This window comes from Vipera berus (genome assembly GCF_964194415.1).
Source record: "Vipera berus genome assembly, chromosome: 14".
NCBI lineage: Eukaryota > Metazoa > Chordata > Lepidosauria > Squamata > Viperidae > Vipera > Vipera berus.
Genome location: NC_138217.1, coordinates 13,288,730 through 13,305,722, shown reverse-complemented (window position 1 = coordinate 13,305,722; position 16,993 = coordinate 13,288,730). Strand labels below are relative to the sequence as shown.

Below are 16,993 nucleotides of genomic sequence, written 5' to 3'. Positions count from 1 at the left end.
TAGGATGCCTCCAGTCCTTTTTGTCGTTTGATCGCTTCCCCAAAATACTTTTCTGTTTAATAAATAGTTTGGGTTCGTATCAGAAAGACGCTTTTTTCCAGTCTGATGGAGGCAGCAATTTAAAGGGTTTGGCAGCCTCTCCAGGCACCAATCTGCAGGAAGATCCTTCCAGATTTCACCCTGAAATCAACCTTGACAGAAGTCCTCAGCTGTCCACAAGGATCCCAGGTTGGCTGTTTTACCCCAAAGAAGGTGCAAAATCAGCAGGAGAAATTCTGTCACTCTGACCCTTCCCCAGCTCTTCTCTCTGTGCAAATTTTCTCTTTCCCTGAAAAAGCTTCTTCATTCCCCTTGACTGGCTGTCTTAGGAGACCTTCGCCTTCCTTCCTCCCAGGATCTTAAAAATAAAGCCAAATCTCTAAGCTTCCTCTGGGCTTCCCTTCCTCTCTGCGAGGCAACAGCAGCCCAAACAAATCTCTCAATTCCCTCTACAGTAGACCAAACAATCCCCGTGTGGCTGAAACACACACACACACAAACACACACAGAGAGAGAAACAAATTCTCCCTGAAATGAACAACCAACTCTGGGGCACACAGTTTTCCAGCAGTGAGGAATTAAATTCCTTCTCCTACCAGCAGCCAAAATAAAAATAAAAATCCAAAACCAAAAATCAATAATGATTGTGCTTTTTCAGTACAAATATTAATGCCACAACAGAAGTTAAGTACTAGAGGGGGAGGGGGGAGGAGGGAGGAGAAAGAAGAGGGGGAGTAAAAGAAGGAGGAAGAAGTAGAGGAGGAGGAGGAGGAGGAGGAGGGAAAAAATTGCACAGAAAGAGTGATATCTTTCCCCCCCTTCCCTTCAAAATCCACTTTCTTGTTAACCGTTCAGTTCTTCTTTGCACATAGGCTTTTAACCCAGGGGAGCTTCCCTTGCACGTACTCAAGAAACAGGCTGGTTGCCTATCTTGGTGAAGCCCAACAGGGCTTCCTAAAAGACCATCATCATCATCATCATCATCATCATCATCAAAACAAGATCACCTTTGAACCAATTGCCTTCCCCCCCCCCCCCCACTTGCATGCCTTTCCACTTGCACTGCTGGTCCTCACAGCTCTGGAGCACTAAAAGTGCCAGAGATGATATAACATGCATATTTAACCTTCCAGAGTCAGGAATGTTTTTAATCATGAGCTGGTATTTCTAGCAGTCCTGCTGACAGGAGAGTGTATAATAAGCCATTCTGGGGTCTTTATTGGACCCCGGGCCGGAGGGTTCTGAGACATGCATGGTGCAATTGGACCCAGAGAGGCCTAAACCCAGGAGAGGAGATTATTTATTGGGGGGGGGAACAGGACTCTACCTAGAGTTGAGCCACAGGTGCATTAAACATGGAGATCTGAACCCAGATCAAGGCAACGTGGCCTGATTAGTGTGCCCAAGGGCCATTTCTGCATCCCAGCTAATGCGTTTCCTTCAGAAACTCCCCAAGAGAAGCAGCTGTTTGTTTTTTTCTGAGGAGGTTGGGCCAGGACAAAGAATGGGATAGAGAAGAGATGCTTGCATTTCATTCTGAAGGGGATTTAAGGATATTCATTTGCTCTCCCTCTTGCGTTCAGCAGTATCATTCAGAGGGTCTCACGTTCACTTAAGGCAGGGGCCTTAATGGGGGCCCTGCTAAGGAACCTCCCCCCCCACGGGATAAAGCACAAAGGTGCCCATTTTCTTCCAGCACAACTGGAGAACAGCCTGTTAAAAAAATGAAAATAGCTGCAGTACACTGACCTTCATTTCAGCAGCTGCTTCGGGGTGGGAAAATAAGAAAAAAGAGAATTTTTTAAAGTGCAGATTTGTGGCCCAGAGATTCCCACGTGCACAAAGCACCAAGTAATTGAGTTCTCCCATCTTGGGGGGGGGGGAAACACCCTTGGGCCCCTCCAAAGCATACAACTGCTAATTTAATTAGGCCAGCCAGTCCTTCTCAAATTCCATTTAGGTGGAGAATGCAAAGCTTTGTGTGTGTGTGTGTGTGTGTGTGTGTGTGTGTGTAAGCTCTCATGGTTTGCAACACTGGAGCTTCTTTACCATACAGGTAGTTCTTGACTTGTGACCGCAATGGAGCCCAAAATTTCTGTTGCTAGGTGAGACATTTGTTAAGTGGGTTTTGCCCCATTTCTTGCCAGACTTGTTAAGTGAATCACCACAATTGTTAAATTAGTAACACAGTTGTTTAAAGGAATCTAGCTTCCCCATTGGCTTTGCTTCTCAGAAGGTCACAGAAGGGGATGATGTGACTCTGGGACGGTGCAACGGTCACAAATATGAGCCAGTTGCCAAGCGTCTGGATTTTGATTATGTGTCTTGTGGGAATGCGGCAACGCAATTGTGGAAACGAGTCACGGGTCGCTTTTTTCCGGTACCGTTGTAACTTTGCATGGCCACTAAATGAGCTGTTGTAAGCCGAGGACTGTCTGTATGTCTCTTGCAGAGAGGCGGGACAAGCAGCCCAGCAAAGCTCCTTCTCTGGCCTGACCTGTTCTACTCCAGGGGTCCCCAACCCCCGGTCCGTGGACCAGTGCCGGGCCGCAGCGTGGCAGTAACCGGTCCGCCCAAACAAGCAAAGCCCCATCCATGGGATGCAGGCAGCCCACAAAACCAGACACCCTCCGGTCCACGGAAAAACCTCTTTCCACGGAACTGGTCCCTGGTGCCCCAAAGGTTGGGGACCACTGTAAATCTAGTCCATCCCTCCTGACTGATCGTCCATTTTGCCCCAATTCGCCCTCCCCGGAAGCCTTGCCAGGTTAGCCAAGTGCCCTTCTCGGGGCCCTCTCCGTCTTTCCCCCATCAATAGGCAGAGTTCATTCATTCATCAGCATTTCCCCACCGGCAAGTCAATAAGGGTGGATAACGGCCTCCAACATTTAGCCAGTGCTCTTATCTCTTAAGCAGGACCCATGGATTTTCCAACCGATGGATCAAACCCTGGCGAGCTGGGCGGGGGAGGAGGGGGGGTTTGTTTATTTGTTTTGTTTTTAAAGACGCAACATCGATTTTATTCAGCAGGGCAAGATTCCGCCCCGGCCACGTGTCTTTTGCGCCCGATGATGAAGGAACAACAAATAATCCGTTAAATAATCGGCCATCTTCCCCATGCCCTCCGCTGTTCCCCCCCACTCCCTGGCCTTCGGTACAATGCTGCGCTCTTATTGAGTGGGTCAGATGTTCCCCTGATTAAAAATTGATCCATTTCAAAATCTAATCAAGAGAATAGGATTCTTTCATACGTTATCAAGGGGGCGGCTGACAACCACCGAAAGCAAAATAAATAAATAAATAAATGCCCATACAAGATCCACACACACAAAAAAGGGGGGGAAACACCCCCCCCAATCACCCCATTATTAACCCCTGGACTTCAGTGACCCGGTTCAGCCGGAGATTGACAAGGGAAATTACGCAGCAGCTGAGAAGAGGTGCCTTGAAGGCTAAAGCCAAAATCTCAGACGCCTTCGGCCCTCGGAGAATCTGTTACACGACAGATCAGAAGTACTGGTAATGTGTTACCAGCCTCAGCTCAGCCCACATGGGGCAATATTGCCCAACCTTAGCAACTTTAAGATGTGTGTGCTTCAACGCCCAGAATTCCCCAGCCGGACATGGTTGGAAAACACGGGCCTCGGGACTCCAAAACTCCAGCTCACCTTCTGCTTTTGCTCTCAAGCTCAGCGCCCCAATAAAACTAGTAAAAAAAAAAGGTCAGGGACACCATCCAAAGTTCCCCACTTGTGCAACTCTGTGTAAAGCCAACAGCTCCTTCGGTCCTGGTGCTTTCTTGGAAGCCACACAGCCCTAGTTGACCCCCGTCTTCCCCCTAGAAGTCCTTGCAATGTCTTATTTTGGCCTATGAGCCCTTAGGCTTCCTTGGGGTCTCCATCCAGAGGTGAGAGGGATCTGCTTAGCCCTTTTGGGGATCAGCCAATGGCTGCCTGCACCTCCAGATAAGAGGAAACTCGAGATCTCGAACCAGAAGCAAATACAAATTAGGTTAGAGTCTGAACTGGGTTGGAACAGAGCACAATTATTATTTTTTTCAGTCCCAAAACGATGCCCTCAGTTCTTCTAAGCAAGCATCCATCCTTAGTTCTCTTATCTCCATCCACCTCCCCCCCCCACCCCAATTTGATTCATTTCAACAACCTCTTTGAGAAAAGGAAGGCTAGCTTCTTACGGTTGCTAAAACACCAGGAGTCAGAAAGTCTGGCTGATTTAATGCAGAACGCCCAGAACTCTATCAATACCCATCCAATATTCCTTCATTTAGAGTCTGGCGGTTCTTCTCCTTTCCGCTGCCCACCCCACCCCTCCTGCCTTCCCATACCAGCGCCCCAACACTTGCCAGCTCCTTTGCAGAAACCGTTGGGCTGCAAACGCAGCAAGGTGTGCCGGCCATGCTCTTTTGCAGGGAGCTCCAGATTTATTCCTTTCTCTGGAGGCAACCCAGCAATTCACTCCAGGCAAACCAGTCTGGGGAATGGATGCCCGCCTCGTGCTTCTGTGCTGCCACAACCAGAAGACTCTGCTTCAAAGACTGGGGTCAGAGTTCAGCTGGAGGCCTGAGGTGGCGAGAGCAAGCCTCCTGGGACCCCAGCATTGCTCCCTTTGGTGAGAACCAAGTCAAATCTTTGGGCCTAAGTGCTGCCTTGGAACTGCACTACCCCGGAGGCCTTCTTTCATCCTGTCCACTGGAAAGGGAAGAATGCCAGAAACATGGATTCTAAGTTCCTATCTTTGACCCCAAAGTAAGGCTGAGCAGTCCACTCTCCTTCAGAAAAGATCTGAGGTGCAAATTGGAGAGCCTGACTTGCTAATAACCCCCACCATGGGTGGCCTCCCGAGCTGCAAAGAGCAAGAAACAAGCTAACAAAGGACATTCCTTTATATTAAAGCAAACCCTGGTTTGGTTAGTAGGTCTCGGCGAGGCCTGTGCAAAACCTTCCGCTTTTGATGCAAGTCAGGGGCAAAAGACCTTCCCCACCCCCACCCCCCAATCTCTTCTCTGCTTGCATAGAGAGCGCTGTCATTAACCGCTCTCTTTTGAAGCGCAACACCTGCAGCCTAACGAGTAGCTACAGAGAGGAGCAACGAGGCCTTCCCACCTACTACAAAGCCAAAGAAGCAGTTCGTCACCCAGGAAGCAGTCCGAGGCAAGACTATCCATTCCAGCACCCCGATTCCCTTTGTGTCCTTCTTCAGCTCCCTGACAAAGGCCTGATCTCTTTTCCCCTAGAAGAGTGGAGACGGAAATAAAATTTAAAAAGCACGGGAACCCTGACAATGCCAAAAAGGAAATCAAAGTTTCTGATAGCCTTTGCATTGTTAAACTAAGGCAGAGCTTCTTCTCAGTCTGGCTTATTTTAAGGTGGGCGGACTTCAACATCCAGAAGTATACCCGCCAAGAAAGAATAAATTTTTATTTATTTATTTATTTTAATTCCATTTATATCCCGCCCTTCTCCGAAGACTCAGGGCGGCTTACAAGCTTAGCAGTAAATGTAGATTAGGGCCACTTTCATGCCTGTTTAGACCAAGGCAGCTCTGTGGGAGAAGCCCGCTTTTGTAACGGAGCAGATCTGAAAGTATTACTGTTGTTGTTTCCTCTTTCTAATCTATGGGCTTCAGACCAACCTTGACGTGCCTGGCTTGCTAGCAGTCCTCCCTCCAGCTTTATACTGAGCTATCCATGGTCCTGACCAACCACTTCCTTGTGGGGAGCCGCAGCTCTAAATATAAATACGCCAATACCCCACTGTCTGTATAGAACAGGGGTGGACAACCTTGGCTCTTTTATGACATGTGGACTTCAACTCCCAGAATTCCCTGGCCAGCATAGCACAGCTGGCTGGGGAATTCTGGGAGTTGAAATCCACAGGTCTTCAAGTGGCCAAGGTTGGACACTCCTCTTGTAGACGGCCTTAAAGTCCCCAATGAAAGGCAGGAAACAACATCAATATTTATATACTAATTGTGGGCCGCCCAGATTGTTGGTTTGGAGATGGGCAGCCATGAAAAAATTGAAAGAAAAATATGTTAAAGGATCTTTTAAAACTGCCAGTCTTGATGATCTGAAATAAAGCTTTGCTGCCTGTCTGACACCTTGAAGCACTAAGATGTTTCTATAATAGCAGCCTTCTCCCAAGTCTGCTGCCTTCCAGATGTATTGGGGGCTACAATTCCCAGGATTCCTAGGAACATTGGCGATGGAATTCTGGGAGTTGGTTGCAAAAAAATGATGAATTCCAGTCTTGCCTGATCCTCAAATTTCCTTCCTTACTTCTCCACCAGCAATTCTTCCCAGAACTCTCCAAACGATACTTGAAGAAAAGGCAAGTTATCCACAATCACACACACACAGACCCACAATTTAGAGGGGGAAAAATCACATACCATTTAAAGGCTCTCCTCGAAGGCTTTGCTAATCAAACAGCCAAATCTTTCATAAGCAACCAATCCCGGGTGAGCAATTAACTATTTCCCCTTTTAAAACACTCGCTGCAGCATCGGGATTGCCTGTGCTACATGCCCCCCATCCTTCTCCTCCACCCAACCCTCCTCAAAAAACTTTTGCAAAATTCATTTGATAAATTAATTGAGGGAGGGAAAAGAAGATGGGTTTTTTTAAAAAAACAACAACTTTGTTCTTTCTTTTTTTTAATTACAGAATCCACAATGCCTGAATAATGTTTAATAAGAACTATGCAAAATTCCTAACAGCATTACAACACCACACAAAAGAATTAACCTGCTTACTGTGAAAAGCTGCATATTTAATTAAGAACAGAGAGTTCAAAACTACCCAGAGACTTCCAAAGTACTTTTGCCGGAGGGGGCAAATTACATGCTTCCAGGCTGCTAACAGCATTCTGGCACACGGCAGTCCCCGACAGACCCCATTAAGTGACAACGGACGGGAGACATCAGCTGCCTTTCAACAGGCAAGTAGGAAAAGGGGGCTCACACGGAGGGTAGCTGGGAAAGGGGGGGGCGGAAACAGCCCCCTTGTTGATAGAAGCAATAATTAAAGAATAATGTTAATTAACTGCTTTTTATAGGAATAAAAAGCACGGCGGCAGGGGAAATGGCGCCAGCCGCCGTGTGCTGCCAAGGAAAATTGCAAGCCCCCCCCCTTGGTAAAAACAGCCCCCCTGAAACTGCCCTGTAAAACACAGCACAGGTTTTGCTAATCAGTTATTTACTGCGGAAGGATCCCAATAGAAGAAATCTAATTATTGGGGGGAGGAAGAAGAGGAGGAAGAAGAGGAAGAGCATCGTCTCCCTTTTTGCAGCAACAAGAGACCATGGTTTGACTTCATCAAGGGCCAGGCTCACAGTAGGTCAGTTGCAGGTGATTTTTGGGGGGGGGGGGCAACAATCACAAGGAATGTTCATCTCGGCAGCGGGTGAGCCAAGGGCTGTGAAGCAGACGGGCTTAAGCACAAGTTGCATTTTAACACTGTTTCTGGTTTTGCGCTGCAGTCGTATGGCTCAGGGATATCTGCCTGTTCTCTTGTTCACTCAGGATAACCAAAGCTAAGTGGCCTCAGTTGGCCTTATCTGCGCAATGGGCTCATGCACAGAAAGAGAGAACTCCTCCCCCCCCCACAGGGCACAGCTTGCATAACTGGGGGCTGGAAGCAGAAAGCTTCAAGTCACTCTCCTTGCTCCCAGCCCAAACCAGGAACTCTGATCCCTGCGTTGAGGAACGTGGCACTCAAGGGGACAAAAGAAAGTTCAGGAAGAAAAAAAAAGAGTCCCTTTAAGAGCAATGTGTACCTTTTCCCCAAGCAATAAGCCTGCTTATCGCTTTTTTAAGACAGTCTTTTTCAAGCCTGGCCAGCTGAAGATGGGTGGACTTCAACTCCCAGAATTCCCCAGCCAGCATGGCTGCCTGGGGAATTCTGGGAGTTGAAGTCTGCCCATCCTCAAGAGGCCAAGCTGGAGAAAGGCTGCACTGGGGTAATATTTACACAGGCGACCGCTTGGTTATTTACTTTTTTTTAAGGAATCGGTGTCACAGAAGTGCTGGCAAGCCCCCGCCGTGTCTAGCAATTAATATTAAAGCAGCCCCTGCATTTGCTGTGAGTCAGTTAAACTGCAGCGAAATCGATACGGCCGAGTCCTCTTGGTGCTTTGGGGAAATCATTAAATGTTACACCAAACGAGTAAAAACACACAGACAACAAAACCCAATAATTATCCAGCGAAGCAGTATTCAAAACGGCACAGCTTTGTCAACTAAGAAACAAAGAAATGATTATTTAGCCGGGCTCTTTGGCGCATCAGAGCTACGCATGCAAACACAGAATGCGGTAGAGAAAACCTTCTATCTGAATACGGCGGGTGGGGACTTCGTACCATAGCAAAAAAATATATACCGTAATAATTTCACTGAAAAGACTTAAGCCAAACTTTGGGTTGGCGTACCATCTTTTCTCAGCCTACCTTTTATCAGCCTTGAGGGCTAGCAACTTGAAGATTTCAGCCTCAACAGAAAGGCTCAGAATGAAATTCTTCACTCAGAATCATACACATATATACATATAATAATTCCATTGATATGATTTAAGCAAACTTTGGGTTGCAGGATCATATTTCTGGAAGTTTTCACAAGCCTGCTCTTTATCAGCCTTGAGGGCTAGCAGCTTGACTGTTTCAACGTTAAGAAAAATGAGCAGGTTGAAATGTTCAGCATGAAACAAAATTCTGAAATGATATAGTCTGAAGACTACAGAATGTTTTGTAATATCCAGGAAAGGAGGAAAAAAATAGAATATGAGTGTTGGTGAGAGAAAAGAGAAGTAAATTTGATTGGCATATAGTCACAAATCTCTGCTGAAGAAGACAAGCATTCTCTTCCCTTAGATTCATTTTGCACCAAGTAACCATCAGAGGAGCCACGGATAAAACAAATATGTTTGCAACCAACAAGAAGGGGAAAAACATTTTAAAAAAACAAAATAAGGATGAAAGTAACCCACCAGGAGAATTTCCTGGGAGATTAAAAGCTAAATGTTACGGAAAAGCATTGCTCTGACTAAAAGTTTCATCGTTCTCCACACAAAGTAAGCCCTCCAAAAGCCGGGGAGCTTATTTACATATCTCAAAGACCTCAATCATCAGGTCTGTTTTAAAAATAATTTACTATGATTAGCAAGCCTTCCCCCTCAGAGGAGGCTCCCGAGCTCTCCACCCGCCCCCCCTTTCTCTGCCAATGTTATGATTATAGATGAAAAACAGAGATCAGTCATGCAGTTTAATCAGTTAATACTTATTTTCAGCTCACAGCCTCCACCCACCCAAGGGATTCCTGGCAGCTAACAATATATTTAGTAAGAACAGCAAAAACGAAAGGAAAACAAAATAATAGAAGAGCTGAAATTTATATAACTTCCCTGACACCATGCAAATTATTATTTTTGAAAAAGCGTGTTATTTTGATATTCGAGTGTAATTATTTCAGTACAAAACCCCCACAGTTGTCCATGCAGTAGGCAGAGATTCAGCTGGGTGAGGAAGGAATAAATAGGGGACTTTCAGATTTGCATGACAGCAGGGCCTGTCCCCAAAACACCCCCTTGCAGAGGCCGTGGGCGGTGAAGTAGGGGTGTGTCTAAGGACAGGACGCCCCCAGAAGTGCACAGCTTCAAGGATCTTATGGTCTCTTTGGATCAAATTTGCTTTAAAGTTGCTGTTTTAGTCAACCTAGGACTAAGGAGAAATTTCCTGACAGTTAGGACAACTAATCAATGGAACAGAAGTTGCCTCCAGAAGTTGTGGGTGCTTCCTCACTGGAGGTTTTAAAGAAAAGACTGGACAGCCACTTGTCTGAAATGGTATAGGCCAGTGGCCCCCAACCTTTTGGGCACCAGAGACCGGTTCTGTGGAGAGAGGTTTTTCCACGGATCGGAGGGGACGTGGTTTCGTGTGCTGCCTGTATCCCACGGATGAACCTTCGTTTGTTTGCGTGGTCCAGTTTCCGCAATGCTGCAGACTGAGGTCAGTCCACATTGTGGTTTGGGGACACCTTGTATAGGATCTCCTGCTTGAGCAGGGGGTTGGACTGGAAGACCTCCAAGGTCCCTTCCAGCTGTATTCTGATTAAAATTGGAGAATGTCAGGTCTGACTAAGGAGGATAGAAGTTCTGCTCCCGATTTTCAGAGAGGCTAGCTGATGATGTTGGGCCCAGCTTCTCCCAACCTCCTTTGATCTCTTCAGCTAGACAAATTCACCCCTTCTCCTCTCCAGGCCACCCTGCCCCAATCCCACCTCTGTGGCGTGCACACAATTAATAGCTTTATTAATTAGCAGAATCACCCCTTCTCCAGGCTGCGATTGGGGTCATCTGTTTCCAAAGAAAGAACACCCTGCGCTAAAGATAAAACTCGCGCTAGCAATCTTGTCTGACAGAACCTCAATTACGCAGACCGCAAAGAGGGAGCATCCAGGGAAAGGGACGGTGAGAAAAAGACGTCGGGAAAAACCTTCCTCGGCAAAATGTCGATCGCTCCCAACTCCTAATGGAGGAAAGAAGTTTGGGGAGAAGGTAAGAGGGCAACGAGTCACCGAAGCAGGAGGCGTGAGCCTAAATGGGCTCCAGAAGATGGTAGAGGACAGGAAGGCCTGGAGGAACGTTGTCCATGGGGTCGCGATGGGTCGGACACGACTTTGCAACTAACAACAACAAGAGGGCAACCCTTCGGCAGCACCCCTTTCCCACAATGCATTGTTCCAGAATACCTTTTCCTGTCTTCCTGGCACTCACGGTATTGCTCTATGTCAATGCAAAGATGTTACCAGCCAAGTCAGCACATTCAAGGGATATTGTGGGCCATCCCGGCGGAAGGACAACCAACTGGTTGTCCCAGGTAACATCTCCCTCAAGTTCTGCTCCACCCTTGGGACTTAGGGAGCTGTTCAAACAGTTTTCTTGGCTTTTTTTCTGGGAGGTTTTCTTCCCCCCCCCCCCAACTTCTCTGTTTAGCCATCAGCTCTTCTAAGAACCAAGCATGTCTGACCTTGTTTAGCTTCAGGATCAGCCAAGGTCAACCAAGCCCTGCCGCAACCAAAGAGGACTCCAACATGTTCAACCAGGCATCGCCACAACTCCGGATCAGGCTGTTCTTAAAGATCTCAGAGAGACTCTATCTTCTTGCTCCCATTCTTGTGTTTGGGCACAGAGATGAAGCGAAGGATATTTCTGATGTTTTCCTGCAAGTGCCTTTGGCTGGAAAAAGAGGCTTCTGGACAGGAACAGCTTGAAACCCACTGCGAGCAGGGGACAGAATGGAATTAACCTATTAGCATCTGGAAGATTAGCCTCTACATGCTGCCACATTTTGTCACAGTACTGTTACTTTTATAACAGTAGAAGACCAGCAAAGATCTCATTAAACTTTTGTTAGCCCTGCGCTCAGGATAAGCTTAGACGGTAAAGTGCATTTATTCCCAAGTGACAGTGGAACACCAAAGTACTGAATTGCCCAAGGACCTGTAGAACAGACTCAGAAAATAAATCCAAGTCCTTCAGTCTCTCGATGGGGTTTCTAAAAAAAAATAATCTGTAATAGATTAACTCCGGCATAAGGAACACCAAAACTCACACCCTCGCTCTTCATTTTAAGTTATGTTCCCCACCAGTTTCTCCAAGCTAATGGAATACGATCATTTAATCACTGCTACTATTGGGAATCAAGAATGTTGACACTTGGTTAAACGCTTGCACATTATAATAAGTCAACCTGTCATGATATGTAATAGATGTCTCACCTAGCCGAGACGTATGTAAAATTCATGCACTCTGGAATACCACGCAGAGATAATATTTTAATCAGCACTCCACTCCCAAGCTGCGAAAAAGATGGGATCAAACGCTCTCCAAAAGCTCTCAGAATCCAGGGTTCAGTTCCAACTATTCCAAAATCCAAAGGGTAAAACAGCAATGTAAAAGTTTGGGGGAAGAATGGAAAAGGAAAGAGGAATAAGAGAATGGAGAAGTAAATATGCCAGGAACTAACCATATTGAGCGGTTGTCCTGCACACAGCCTGCCTCCCCCCACCCAGTTGCTTCAAGAGATTATCAGAAGGGAATGTGACTCTAGCAGGAAAGTAGTAGTCGGACATACCTGCAGGGCACCTGGGAAATTCCGCGCTCTGCTTCCTAAAAGCTGGTTGGGCCAGCTTGGGTTGAAACTACGGTCCCCAGCTGCCTCTTGCTCACCTTTCACTGACCCCCAGCACAATACAGGCTTTGCAACCAGGGTGCCACAAACCTGTGTTTCTACACTGTAATTTTTTTAATGGATGCCGTTCTCCTTGCATTGAAAACACAACTGTTTTTCCCCAAACAGTCTGCTTTCGACTTGGAACTACAAAAGCCTGCATCACTATATAAATCAGGTTTTGTTTTTGTTTTTTTAAAAAATAATCCTTTGCCCCTTCCTTCTTAGCAAAAGCAAAATAAACTACTCACGAATGTTCAAAATGCTGGATACCCATTGCCAACCTCTAAAAAGACATATTTTTAAAAAGCTAAGAGGAAGAAAAATGTGAAGTCATAAATCTGGCTATGTGACGATCGGGAAACAGAACAGGAAAAGCTCCATTAGCAATGTTACCTTATTTAGATTGTTTCTTAAATGAAATATGCCCAGTGTCATCCCAGGGAGGAATGTTATCTGTCCTCATTTCCGAGAACATGTGCTGTACAAATGCAGCGTGATCAAAGCGACCAGATTATCAGCTTGTTATTACACGGACCTGCAATTTGTCCAGATTGTCCACCCTTGGCCAAAATCCTATGCTTTCTTTAAAAGAAAAACTTCTTTAAAGAATACTGTTTCTATTTTAGATCTTCCTAACAGAAGAAACATGGCCACAGCACTGAGCCACAGTATCGTGGCACCAAGTAGAAACGGACAGACAAATGGCAGTTAGTATCTTGATCCGCATGTGGAAAAGACACACATACAAACACAAGCATCAACGATTGAGGAGTTTTGGCACATTCCGAAGGGTTTCTGTATCTTACACAGGAATTTCTACAGATCGTTTTGCCTGACCGCCTATCTGGGGAGCCTCTTAGAAGAATGCAGAAATGTTGCATTTCCCCCCCCCCCACCACCACCAATACTCTAGTTTTAGTTTTCAAGGAGCCTGTCTGGATTGGTGGGAAATGCCTGCCACGAAATCAAGGTGGCTCAGAGGCTTCATCAAGCACAAACCCTGAGGCCATCCAAAGGCGGCCAGCCGAACCAAACCAAGCCTCCCTCGGCCCCGAGCAACCTCCGCAAAAGCCGAACACCAGCACCCGACCTCGCACATCCTACGCAAGCCTGCCAGTCCAGCCAGCCCAGGAAGCCGACGGAGGTCCCGCCAGGTTCAAAGTCCTCGGGAATCTGAAGGCTCCGCTCTTTGGCGCGGGAGGGGGGGCCTCCTCCGTATGTGCAGGCGCGGGGTGGGGGGCGATTGAAGCAGATGCGACGGCTACTTTGGGGGAGAGTCTCAGCCTGGTGAAAACATGCAAACCCACCGAAGAGGGAACTTGCTGCCTCTTCAGAACCGCGTGGAGTTTTTTTTTGGGGGGGGACGGAGAGCAGAAGGGCGCAAGCGGGGTGCGGAGCCTCCAAACCGCTGGCTTGGCACCTCGAGGGGCGGGGGGGGCCCTGTCCCGCTGACCCTCCCGAAAGCCAGGAGGGAGAGGAGTCGGGGGGGGGACAGAGGGAAGGTCTCGGGGTGCTTCGCTTCCCCCTCCCAGCCGGCAGCCGAAGCTCAGGGGCAGCGCCGGTCGTTCCCCGTCCCCGTCAGGCGTCCCTAGGCGCGGAGGCCCCGCAGGCACTTCCCAAAGAGACCCTTCCCGCACGCCCCCACTTCTCCCCCCCCGGGAAGCCGCGGACCCCGGAGAGACGCGAAAGTTGCAGCCGCCGCCTGGATTCCCCGCCGCCGGCGCCGGGCAGCGCTCCGGAGAGGGAAGCGGGGAAGGGGCGGCTGCCGAGGCGGCGGCGTCTGGCGCGACCCTTCCCGCCCACCCACCGGGCGCCGCGAAGGGCAAGCCCGGCTCTCCGGCCCGAGAGGCGGCCGCCAACTCCGCGCCCCTCACCTGCGCCGCCCGGAGAAGTTGCGCGCCGGCGGGCGGGCAGCGGGGGCGCCGCGGGCTGGAGGCGGCCGAGCCGGGCGCGATCGGCGCGGGGAGCGGAGTCGGCGGCGCCTCCATCCTCTCCGCCGCCCGCCCGCCCGCCGCCATCCGCGGGCGAAGCGAACAAAGAGCGGCGGCGGGCATCGCTCCCCGCTACCTCCCGGGGGGGAGGGGGAGGGGGAGGGGGAGGAGGGAGCGCGGAGCCCCCGAGGGACGCCCCCCCCGCCGCCGGGCGCTCACCTGCAGCCGGCCGGGCTCGGGCTGCCGCCAAGGCTGGAGCGTGGAGCCCGCGTCGGCGGCCATCTTGCGGGAGGCGCGGAGAGGCGGCCCCGGACCCGGCCGCCCTGCTGCGCCGGCCCTCTGAGCGCCCGGGCGGCGGCGGCGGGGGCGGCGGGGGCGGCGGGGCGCGGGAGCCGGCGGGGAGCGCCGCCCGCCTCCAGCCCTGCCCGCGCCTCGGCCGCCTGCTGCCTCCTCCAGGAGGCCGGGCGAAGCGCCGCTGCCCGGCCAGAGCCGCGCCCCCCCGGCCCGCCCCCCCGCCCAGCAGGCCCGGCGGAGGCGGGGGGCGCGGGGGGCGCGGGCGGGCGGGCGGGGCGGCGAGAGGCCGGGGTCCGGGCGTCGCCGGGCGGGGAAGTTGGAGGAAGGGCGGGCAGGAGGGGGCGCCGCTGGAGAAGCCCCTTCCCCCCGGCCTCGGGGGTCCCGCGGAAGAAGTTAGCCAGGCTGGCTCTGATCTGGGGCGCGGGGGGGGCGTAGAAAGCTAAACTCCAGGCCGCCTCTGGGCTTCCCACCTTCCAGGGCTGCAGAGCGATGCCAAGAAGCGCCCGGTCGCACGGAGCCCCCCTCCCCCCTCCCGGGGTGCGGAGGGAGCCTTCGCTGAGCCGAAAGCCCGGAGCGGGGCTGGCCGGGCAATTCTGCCAGCCGAAGTCCCCCCCCTTAAAGCCGTCAAGGTGGGGAAAGGCTGTGCTCAGCCCTCAAAGCCGTTCACTCGCTAGACCTTCGCCAGATGCGCAAGCACCGCCGTTGGCTCACCCCGCTTTAATCGATCCCGGGGTCCGGGGAAACCACGGTTAAGCAAACCGGCTTGGGGCGAGGAGCCCAAAAGGGGAGCAGGAGGGAGCCTGGGTTGGCCTAACCTAAAGCGGCGGGTTGGGGAAGGGGCCCGGGTGGCCTCCCCCTCCTGCTGCCGCTGCCTCTCCCGAAAGAGAGCCCCGCTGGACTCCGATCAAAGGATTCCCCCGGGCTCCGGGAGACGCGTTATCTCGAGGAGCTTCGCGATTCCTTCCTCCGAGGATTATTAAATGATTTAAGTCTGGGTTGCTCTTCCGCCTGCTCATGAATAATTGATGCGGTTGCTCGTTAGCGTCCCGACCTATTAGGGCAGGTGATTTACTTTGGGCTCGGCTCACCTCCGCCGGGAGGTTCTCCTCTTCCCCCTCCCCCCCCCCGGCCCACATTCAGAACCGGCGCTGAGATTTTAACAGATCGCCCGGGGTGGGCAGAGAGGGAGGGGGCCGCCTTGGCAGAAAGCGCCCTCTGGTGGCAGCAGAGGAGCAACGAGCAGTACTACGGGAATCCAGGAATCCACGGTAAGAGGAAGTAGCCGAGGGACAAAGGAGGAGGGGTCCACGGGCCGGCCGGCCTGCCTGCCTGGGGATGGGCTGGGGGCACAGGCGTGCCGGGCAAAGCGAGGGCAGATTTGAGGGTGCCACTGCTTAGCCTAGGAGGGCCGAAAGAAGCCAGGCGACTGTGGGGGTCCCTGGTGGTCTCCGAGCTCGGTTGTTTCCTTGCAGACATTTCGTGACCCTACTAGATAACATCATCAATGCTACTAGGAGCTAGTGTAATCAGCAGCTGTATTAATGATATTGCCTAGCTTAGTAATGAAGATGGCCACTTGAAGATGGTGAACCTCAGCTCCCAGAACTCCCCAGCCAGCCCCACCTGTTCAAACTGCTGAGAATTGCAACAGCCGTTCCCTTCTTAGGCCTAGAGATCTCTTCCCCCCTCGTATCCTTCCCTCATTCCCGAGAACGCATGGGGGGGGGGGCGAGGATTCCTTTGCAGGTCAGAAAGGACAAAACAAAAGTTTCTTCCCTGTCTGTCACTCTTGCAGGAGACGATATCTGTTTTTGCACGAAAATGGAATCTCATCAGGCATAGCCATTAAATCAGGTCTACCTTCACCCCCCCACTGCGCGCGCGCACACACACACACACACACACACACACACACACACACGCCCACACAGAGACCTAGAAACTCCACCCCCAGGCACTCCCACAGCGGAACAGCAGGTGGCAACCAGGATCCCAACAGGGTAATCAAAAAGCAGAGAGCTGTCTGTTCTGTACTTTGGGTTTGATTGGCAGGACGTTTACAACTGGCTCTCCTCGCCAAAGACTCCGTTTCCTGGGGCTCGCTATTTCGGGAGAACAACCGAGACTTGTGGAAAATTGCTAAGAAGCAGGCACACCCCCAGCTCAGTGCATCTGCTCCTCCTGCCCCCAAATACCTGAGCTCTGTCTTATGAATATTTATACCACAGCTCCAGCCCAACGTCCCTTTGGCGTTCTTCCTCCAATGTAAAACATGCCTTGCATAAGCAACTGCTCCGAGTAAGCCGACGGCTCCGGCTGAACCCCACCCCACCCCAGACTTGCATGCGCCCCACGCCACCTGTCTCTGTCTCCCAGAAGTCTTTTGGATATTTGTTTTGTTAAATTTATATGCTGCTCATCTCACTATCAAGCAATTCCAGGAGGCTCGCAGTGCCATACGTAGCAATATAAAACCATTAACA

The 16,993-nt window shown here is 50.7% G+C and overlaps 1 protein-coding gene across 1 annotated transcript in view; it reads right to left on the bottom strand.

Annotated features, from left to right (window-relative positions):
* Positions 1-14,498, bottom strand: part of CUX2 (cut like homeobox 2) — a gene marked incomplete at its 5' end in the record, with an annotated part of 62,692 nt that extends 48,194 nt beyond the window's left edge. The window contains one exon of the mRNA XM_081338910.1: positions 14,436-14,498. Coding sequence (XP_081195036.1) covers positions 14,436-14,498 — 63 coding nt within the window. The remainder of the gene's footprint in view (positions 1-14,435) is intronic.
* Between the last annotated feature and the right edge of the window lie 2,495 nt (positions 14,499-16,993).